The sequence below is a fragment of the Tyto alba genome, unplaced genomic scaffold (genome assembly GCF_018691265.1).
Source record: "Tyto alba isolate M040663 unplaced genomic scaffold, T.alba_DEE_v4.0 Super-Scaffold_3, whole genome shotgun sequence".
NCBI classification, from domain to species: Eukaryota; Metazoa; Chordata; class Aves; order Strigiformes; family Tytonidae; genus Tyto; species Tyto alba.
This window is the reverse complement of record NW_024881304.1, coordinates 6,709,416-6,718,603: the sequence shown is the minus strand read 5'-3', so window position 1 is coordinate 6,718,603 and position 9,188 is coordinate 6,709,416. Positions and strand designations below refer to the sequence as shown.

General features: G+C 48.3%; 1 protein-coding gene across 1 annotated transcript; it reads right to left on the bottom strand.

Annotated features, from left to right (window-relative positions):
• Positions 1–436: 436 nt before the first annotated feature.
• On the bottom strand, positions 437–8,882 carry RPN1 (ribophorin I). Its single transcript, XM_032984327.2, has 10 exons — positions 8,609–8,882; positions 7,678–7,742; positions 5,819–6,125; positions 5,108–5,317; positions 3,944–4,136; positions 3,510–3,609; positions 3,102–3,240; positions 2,783–2,902; positions 2,053–2,298; positions 437–1,035 (listed from the first exon to the last, which is right to left on the bottom strand). The coding sequence occupies exons 1-10, from the start codon at positions 8,831–8,833 to the stop codon at positions 853–855; spliced, it is 1,788 nt and encodes a 595-aa protein (XP_032840218.1). The 5' UTR covers positions 8,834–8,882; the 3' UTR covers positions 437–852.
• Positions 8,883–9,188: the final 306 nt, after the last annotated feature.

Genomic DNA, 9,188 nt, shown 5'->3' with positions numbered 1-9,188 from the left:
GCATTTGCAGTAGGGAAGACCTATACTGCCGTCCCTGCTACCAACTCTGGGGTGTTTAGCAGTGAATTGAAGCACAGAAAAAACAAAATTCTTACGAGACTGAGATTAGCAGCGAATTGTATGCACAGCCCAGGGAATCCAGGTATGAGCAAGGGCCCACTTGGGCAGAGCAAGGGGTGTATGGACTGTTGTCACATGCAGCAAGAAAGCACGTGGAATGCAGCAAGAGGCTAACAGGAGGCATTATGTGGTGTTTTTATTTCCTGTGGTTCATGCAAATCCCTTCAAGGCACACAGGTGACAGAAGACAGGAGTGGTCAGGGATGAACTCCGCTCCCTGGGGAACTGCTCTGCCTGGCCGTGGCAGCATAGGGCCACCCAGCCCCTCTGCCTCCCCCCCAGCCCAGGACAACACGTAAAGGCGAGGCAGTGGCGGTTTTATTTCAAAGTAGAACAAAGGTGTCTTTTATTCTTTCTGGAGATGTGACATTCAGATTTGCCATGAGCATGTCTGTGCTCAGACTGGCTGTTTGTGTGCGTTTAATCAGGGCACGTATATACAGGGAAAACCAAAAGCGAGAGACTGCTTTATAAACTGGCTGAGCCTCAACTCCGGTAGAGAAACCCTGTTACGAAGCCAAACAGCATGATGTCGTGGTCCCTTGCACAGCACGTGTTGCTGAGCAGACAGGCTCTATAGAAAAATCTGAAAACCAGAATGTACTTCCAAACATTTCACATCAACTTTTCCCCTAATTTTGCTGAGAAGGAGTTCTGGCTCAAAGTGTATCCATTCCCAGGCTTCTCATCTCCCTTCATACCTCTCCCCTCCACATGGTCACTAAATCAGAGTTACAGTGCATCGAGAATGTTGTCGATTTTGGTGACCAGGTCCTGGCGCTTGTTGGAATGCATCTTCTCATTCTCAATGTACGTGTCCTTCTTGAGCTTGCCAGCTACCAGCCTCTCGGCCTCAATCGAGGACTTCAGAACAAGCTCCTTGACTTGGCCATCGAGCTTCTGAATCTCACTCACCTTACAGGGTCAGAAACAAAGGGAGTATTAGAGGAGACAAAAAAACATCCCTACAGTCATGCTGGAATAGAAGAGATGGTAAAGCCGGAGTAAAAGATGAAGTCAGTGCTAAGTGGAAAAGTCTCCAATTCCTGAAACCTCTCTCTGGCATCACATTATGAGGAATCTCTCAGGAATGGATAATTAAGCAGTGCAGATAGAGGGGCTCCAAGGACCCAGGGGCCATACTGGCAGTAGACAGGTGCAATGACTGTTAAAAGAGTGTTTCACAACAGATTTTAAAGGCTCCAAGCTAAATCACAACTATGACAGCTGGAAGCTGTGTCCCCGCAGTCAACTTTAATGGTATGTGAGAAGCAGGTCTGTAATGACAGAGGTACAGATTAAGCAAGGTGGCTGTATGTTGCATGGACCTTAGAGACTAAAGTGTCCCTCACTTGGGGTTGAGTGGTTGTTCCAGGAGTGCTGAAATACAGTGGAGGAAGGAAAGGATAGTGGGTGTGTGCTCACTGTTGCATGGCTTTCAACATGGTACAGTGAAATACCCCCCTGAGGAGCATCATGTTACCAAAATTCTGTCAGCACCAAATTCACATGTGCAAGAAAATAAGCGATGAGGGAGAAGATCTGGGTTTGGCTGGTGTCAGTAGTAAAGTCAGAACTGATAACGTGTTGATAGTTTCCATTTTTGCCTAAGTGTCACTGCCATGAGCCCAATGAGAAGCATCAGGATTGTGTTACAAAAGCATTAATCTGTACTAATGCAGCTGGTTGAAGGGCTGTTTAAGAAACAGTACAAGCAGCTGTTTACCAGCAACACTTATAGGGCTGCATAACCAAGATTACTGCAAAAACAACAAAACTGATCTTCATACTCCCTGGCAGGGATTAAGCCATATTCAGAGGAAAATAATATAAAATATACGGACTGCAGAAACTAAACTCCAAATTAAAATTCGCCTAGAATACATGATAGAGCCAAGAATAGGAGAGATTAAAAAAATAAGAATTTCTTACTTTATCACATAAGTCAGAGCCTTCTGTCTTCAGTTTAGACTGCAGAGAAGCTATTTCATTTGTCAGGGCCTTGTGCTCCGTCTCCAAAGACTTTTTGCCACTGTTCAGGGTGGAGATGTCCCGTGACTGCTTGTATTTATTCACTGCTTCATCGAAGTGACGGTACAGCCCAAGTCTCTTGTTCACCAGAGTAAGCACTTGCTCTGTGATGCAGGCAACCTTCATCCTAGCTTCAGCAGCTGGATCCTGCAAGAGGACAGAAGGGAAGATCAAAGCTGTCATATCTCTGACCTGCATCAAGCCATGCTTGCAATTTACCACAGGACTGTTATAGAAACTGCTCCATTTGCAATTAAGTCAACTGACAGCAATTAGGTTAATGGTAGAAGTACTGACTAGGGCAAGCACCTTTCAGTACTCAGTCTAGCTCAACAAATAACTTAACAAAAAGGAAGCGAAAACATTGCAGAAGGAGAATTGCAGACATCCCTGCTTCTCAGGGGGTGAGATTCCTTTTTATCCACAAGACAAAAGTCTGGTTACCCTTAGCACACCAGTTCAAACCCTGCAGGATTATCAAGTGTTTAGGTAGCATAAAAACAGGGTTCTCTTTAAGCACCTAGTAAAATATCAATCAGCAGAACATTCAGCTAGAATTACTGGTGTGAAAAATCTCCAACCATCAGCTGAGTAAGCCACAAATGCTCCCACAGGGCTCATCATACAGCACCTTAGTGATGGAGAAATCCAGCCTCACGTAGACAATTACAGTGAAGAACAAGATGTAAAAGGCTCCAACCACCAAGAGAGGCTCCTGCAGCATCAAGATTTTGTTGAAGGTGTAATGAACCTAGAAGAGAAGTTTGAAACACTGAGCAGTGACCCATGTTGCTATGGTAGAGAACTCTTCTCCTCAAGCATCAGCAGAACACACTATGCAGTCCAGCAAGTATTTATTTCTGGAACCCAGCATGGCTGTTTTGACCATGCTGCTGAATTCAGAGGAGGCAAAACTGCTCAAGCAAGCCATGCGCAGAGGCTACACTCACCACGATGTCTTGGATGTGCTGCTCCACCAGGTTGTTCTTGTGTGCCACAATAACTGGACGTCCAAAAGTGTCCAAATATGTATAATGAAGCTCATCTGAAGCACGATTGATTTCGTAGGGGCTGTCCACATGGATATTCCTGTGGATAAAACAAGACAGTTTTATATGATTCTACAGTATCTGAGATGACGTAACCTAGGACTTGGCTGGCCAACTGTGGCCTCTAGCACAAAGCCAATTACACAGTTTAAGCAACACTCTAAAAGGAAGGAAAGCTGTGTTCCAAGGTCTCCTCCACACACACACTCATGGGTCTGTTTCACTGTCCTCAGGCCATCAGAGTAGGCTGGAGAATTGCCACCAACACAGCATCATCTGCAGTAACAAGCCAGGAGTAATGACACTTACTTGGCACCTTCTGGCAGGACAATCTTGACAGTCAGAGAATCTGTAACTTGCTCATCAAACACGTGGTCGACAAACCTCATTTTCAGGGCATACTGATCACCTAAGAGAATGCACAGCAAAGGCTGGTTACAGTTCCTCAAAGAACAAGGGGCAACGCAACCTTGAAGCTCAGCTCTTAACAGAAGCAAGAGCAGAAATCAGATGGATACATTGTGCTGCAGGGGGCACTAGCTCACTCGAGTATATTTTAACCAGATGTCTACAAAAACCTCAGGGAAGCACAGAAAAGGTTAATCTACATATTCTAGAAAGAATAGCTAGCAACTGTTGTTGCCAAGGTGCAGCATACCGCAGGTTTGAATTCTTTACTGTACAGCAACCACCTTTAAACATAGAGAAGAAGGTTTCTTATTCCCTTCCCCTGTGCCACCCACCAAGATTGTAGAGGTATTCGTAGCTAGGCAGGTTATAGCCAATGATGTAATGGGTTTTCCATCCTCCAAAAAGAGGGAAGCGGGGACGAATCTCCATCTCCACGGAATCATCCAGGACAAGGAGGTGGCTGGTGGAGATGTTTCCGATTTCATCTCGGTAATAGACATCCTGAGCAGCAGCTGGGAGAATGGTCTGTATGAAGAGAAGGAAGTCAGTGCATGGGCTAAGAGTTATTTCCAGTGAAACTGGCAAAACTAATAATGGCTGTTAAGCACTGAGAAACTGTGCTCCCATGTGAGACATGACAAAATGGCCATTCAATTGCAACGAGTGGTAAAACTGTGCTGTTATAAGCAATCAGCCACAGAAGTGGCTGCCAGCACTAAAATCACTTGGCCTCTAAATGAATGTGCTTTCCCCAGCCCAGTTTCAAATATCCCAGACAGCAAGGGATCTCATCATGCCCACCAGGACAGCAATTCCCTGTTCACTCCAGCCTGCTGCCCTAGCTCACTGAGCTTGCTGGCTTTATGCTCAGCAAAATGACATTTCTGTTTGGCTGTACCACCTTAGAGAATTACAACAATCAATCCTGGAGGCTTCAAGCAGGAAGAAAGGTTTTGGTTCAGATGAAAACACATAATACTTTTCACATCTGGCTAGCAGAGGCACAGCTTCAATTCTCGTTGACTGCTTTGTGAGCAAGGAATGAATGGGTGAGTTTCCAATTAATACTGTTCAACATGGTGAGGATATGATAGAGAAGGCAAATCTGAAAATAAGAGGGTGGGGACAGAATGAATGGCCTTTGCATGATGGAAAACAGAAAGCAGAGCTGTCAGCACAGGGATTAAGGGTATTAAAGGGTCCCTGAGATTGGAGAGGTAGGAGTGTTGAGAAACACTACACAACCTCATGTATGCAGTTTGTTTAGCCAACAAATGCAGTAAAGTACATAACCTTCTAATTCTCCCTCCAAATGCTATTCCTATCTAGCACAAGCCTTCTCTGAAAATAGAGCAGACCTTTAATATTCCCTTATTATCTGGGTATGACTACCAAAGAAAAGGCAAAGGACTATCTAATTTTTTTTCCCTTGGGGGATTAAGAAAGGGGGAAGCCACAGTAAAAAAAATGAATAACTAAATATGCAAAATGTCAACCTTAAAAGACTTGACAGAAGAGATCCCACTGTCTGGCTGTCTCTGGTAGTCGTATCTGGAGAAAGGCCCTTTCAGCACTGCTCCTGTGTGCTTTAAATCAACCGTCTCTTCAACTGCAATGTTGCCCCAGTGAGACACCTCGATGACTCGGGTCATACTGGTGATGGTGAGGAATGGACTGTTATTTTCATAGTGCACCTTCAGAGTGTCCTAACAAGGAAAAAGATAAGCTATTAGACCTGAAGTAAGGAGCAACCTCCCCTCACAATTATGTTTCCACGTCCCACAAAGAAACCTCCTTGACAGACTGCAGAGGTGAAGCTGACTATACAGGAAGGCTTGAGCCACCCCAGCTCAGTTCATACAGGGCACTGGTACCTGGGACATACTCATAGGTCACACCCTGCACATCTGGCCGAGTTATAACAGTAAGAGGGCAAGCGATGGGGCCTTCCCCATTGCAAACAGATCCCTGCCAGAGCCATGTACAAAATGGCTTGACTTGCTCTGTGGACACCAAGCAGCAGTCAGCAATCACACCTGCACGAGGAGCACCTTGTTGGACCTCATGTTCCCAGCCTGCACACAGGCTAACTCAGGATTGACCTGCAAGTCTTACACAAAAGCTTCCCACTCTCCAGCCCAAGATGCAGGTGCTATGTTTGCAAAATGCTCTCTGCAGAGCCACAACTTCTTTGCACAGACATTTACCTGACTGTATGGAGGAATATCCTTGAAGGGACCATATTCAATCATGTCTTCAGTGCGGGAAGGGTTGCCCAGCTTGGTGTAACTCTCCACGTTCCTAGAGGCCAGTTTGACCCGGGTTGTTTGGGTCTTGGTGAAGTATGGCGAGTAGAAATAGTGATTTCCTTCAAAGACCACAAACTGCTTCTCGCTTTGGGTGATGTGGGTAGGGTAGGGCTGCAGGACATGCGTGAAAACCATTTCAACAGATACACGGACCCTGGCTCCTGGCACCAAAGGAGATGGCAGCTTCACAGAAAAGAATTTTCCACTGAAAGGGAGAAGAACAGGTAAATCACATGAAATCTCCTCTGAGAGCAATTAGATCCAACTCCTGCAACACTCCCAGCAGATAGGGGCCCATATATCATACATATTGTGTGTGATTGGGGCCAATATTTTATTTGCTCCTCCAAGGCATACAGATGTCTTGTCCCAGAGGGTATGCTTACTCTAGCCTGGGGAAGCAGGACAGGAGGCAGCACAGGGTGAACTGTGCCCAGGCACAATTACAGTTTTTGCTTCAGAAAAACACTTGGTTCCCATTTTGGAAGGGGAATGGTAACACACTCCCTTCCCTAGTTCTGCATTTACAAAGCATGCTTCAGCAGGCATTTTTCCATTCTTCTCCAGATGACAAGAATGATCTGAATCAGAGGAAGCACGTGCACATGTCCAGAAGACAAATCACAACTATCTTAAGCACCTGTTCCCACAAGGTCTGTTCCTTCTCAGCTTTTTGCCTACAGGATCTGAAACTAAGCAACGGGCAGAAAACAAGCGTGGTTTTGGACTGAGGTTCTACAGAAAGGATTGAGATTTCACCTAACCTGTAACAATGCACCAGATGGACCAAGGTGCTGACAGAAGCGAATGGACTTCAAGTCATGTCTGGTGGCCCAAGGGTAGGATTACCTTGGGCATGAGGCCTCCAGATATGTCAGAAATCAGTCTACCTTGGCAACTTAACTCCACAGCTACTGTCCTCTTGAAACCTAGAAGCATTGTGCTTCTGACCTACTTTACAGGCACCCTTTATTTCTCAGCTCTCATGGCTCAGAAAGCGCTCAGCTGCCCAGTCTTGCAGTGTATGCACAATATCCCAAGCTTGACAGCACAGAGCCTCATGCAAAAAACAGCACCTTCTCTCCCTGCATGCTGGGCCACAGCATCCAGCACGCTGTGGTACTCCACACATTGCAGATTAAGAGTGGTGGTGTTCCAGGGACACAGTCAAAGAGCACTTACAAGCTCTCTGTAATCACCGCTGCCAGTCATTTGAGACCTCAAAAGGGAGCAATGGGCAAGAGCATGACTATAGCTACAATGCTTCTGTTACCTGATGTCTCTTAAAAAAGGACTAGGGCATTACTTAAGGCAGCAAGTACAAGAGACCAAGTACAGCTGAGCCCCTCTGAAGGCAGCTGAGTTGCATTTAAGAGAGAGAATTTCTCCCTTATAAGGCTCTCCCCTCACTAACAGCCATGGATGGCCGTGGTAAGCAGGTGTGTGCTGGGATCAGTGCAGAGATCTAAAACCACATGTGCTATTTCCCAAGGAAAGAGCATCTGAAGGAGGGGAATGACTTCTGCTGGGGCCTCTTGGGCTGCAGGAATTGGGTTTGGCTGCTTGTGTATACTGTGCTCCCTGTCTCTGCAGCACCCCAGGATGCAGTCCAAGTATAGTGTGGATCTTTTCTGAAACAAAAGACTCCAGGATCTCTAGGTATGCAGGGCTGAGGTAGTATTTCTGCTCCAGCATGAGGATGATGGTGGAAGCCCCAAGCACAAATCTAGGTACTGACCTTTGAGGGTGACACTTACCTTTTGCCCTTAACTTTAGTCTCTCTCACTTCCAAGGTGTTTTCCTCCTCTTCCTCACCCTTCACCTGTTCAAGAGCAACAGATTAATCAACGTGCTACTCTTTTAAAGATTTAACATACCCAGGGCAAACTCCATACAGTCCCTATCTGCTTTTTAGGGGGAAGTCCCCCCAGAAAGCACAAGCTGATAGATAACTATATTAAAAAAAAAAAAAAAAAGCGCCCTTTTATAATGTTTTTTATTAATAGAAATTGCAATGTGATAATTGTGCAAGAACACATACTAGGGATTTCTGATAACTCTCAAGTTCCACTCAGCCTGGTTGCCAGGACAGCACAGTCATTGTAACTTCTGCAAACGAAAACATTGGTCAACTGCTTTTGTAATTTCTCTCGTATGTTTTCTACAGTGGCTGTGGAGCGAGGTCACAGGGATCTTGGTCGGCCAGCAAGCAAAGAGGCGATCGGTGCAAATGCTTCTAGGATTGGAAGAACCCTCTTGCACATACACCCTGTGGGGTAAGAGGCTGGACTACTGTGTGGACTACTACTGTGGGGTAAGAGACTGTTCCGGGGATGCACTAGCTGGGGATGCAAGCAAGCACTGCTCCACCCGACCGAGGGGCTGCGGCCGCTCCCGTTACAGCAGTAACGACGCTAATTAGCACCTCTCTCTCCTCCCCCAGTCGCTTCCCAGACTTTGCCACCTCAGCCACTCGCCCCTCTTTGTTCCGTGGAGCGACAGAAGCGCGCTTAGCTCCGTTGTTACCGGCTGCTGGCGGAGCCCCGCTGGAAGGGATCAGCGCCCGGGGCCGCGGCGCTGTGCCGACGTGTCCCTGCGGGCGGCGGGGCCCGGGCAGCGCCCCACGCCGCGGCCCTCCCCCGGGCAGCGCGGCGCCGACCCCCGCTGCCCCTCACGGCCCGCGCTCACCTGCACGCCCAGGTAGGCCAGGCGGGGCTCCAGGCCGGGCTCGAGCGCCAGCAGGAAGGCGGAGGCGGCCGTGCCGCCGGCCGCGTTGGCGAGGCTGAGCTCAGCCGAAACCTTAGCCAGGTGGGTGCTGAGGTCCACGGAGCGCCGCGCCTCCTCCAGCAGCAGGTCGGCGGCGGCCCCGGCGGCCGCCAGGCAGAGGAGCAGGCGGCACAGCAGCCCCGCCATGGCCGACACGCCGCACGGGGAGGGCACAAGATGGCGGCGCCCGCGCTGTACGGGGAGGGCACAAGATGGCGGCACCCAGCGGGGGAGGAGGTTCGTGATGGCGGCGCCCAGCGGCGCTGGAGGCCCTTCGCGGGGTAGGGCGGCTCGCGAGGGCCTGAGGAGAAAGGCCGGGCTGACTGCGGCCTCCTGCAGCCCCGGCGGCCGGTTCACTGCAACGGGGCTTTTCGGCGTACTTTTGCGTGTCCTCTCCAGCCGCTGCACAAAGCAGCTCTGTTTTCTCCTTGTTTTTAGCAAAAGCCAGCTCTTGCCAGGGCTCTGATAGTGGTGGCTTAGAGGAGCCAGAAGTGTAAAACCT

Excerpts from the sequence above, each read along its gene's own strand:
- RPN1 (XM_032984327.2), bottom strand. The coding sequence starts at position 8,833 with ATGGCGGGGCTGCTGTGCCGCCTGCTCCTCTGCCTGGCGGCCGCCGGG. Across the intron at positions 3,241-3,509 it reads GTCCTGCCAGAAGGTGCCAA|GAATATCCATGTGGACAGCC; the intron begins GTAAGTGTCATT and ends TTTTATCCACAG. Across the intron at positions 2,903-3,101 it reads AGCACATCCAAGACATCGTG|GTTCATTACACCTTCAACAA; the intron begins GTGAGTGTAGCC and ends CTTCTCTTCTAG.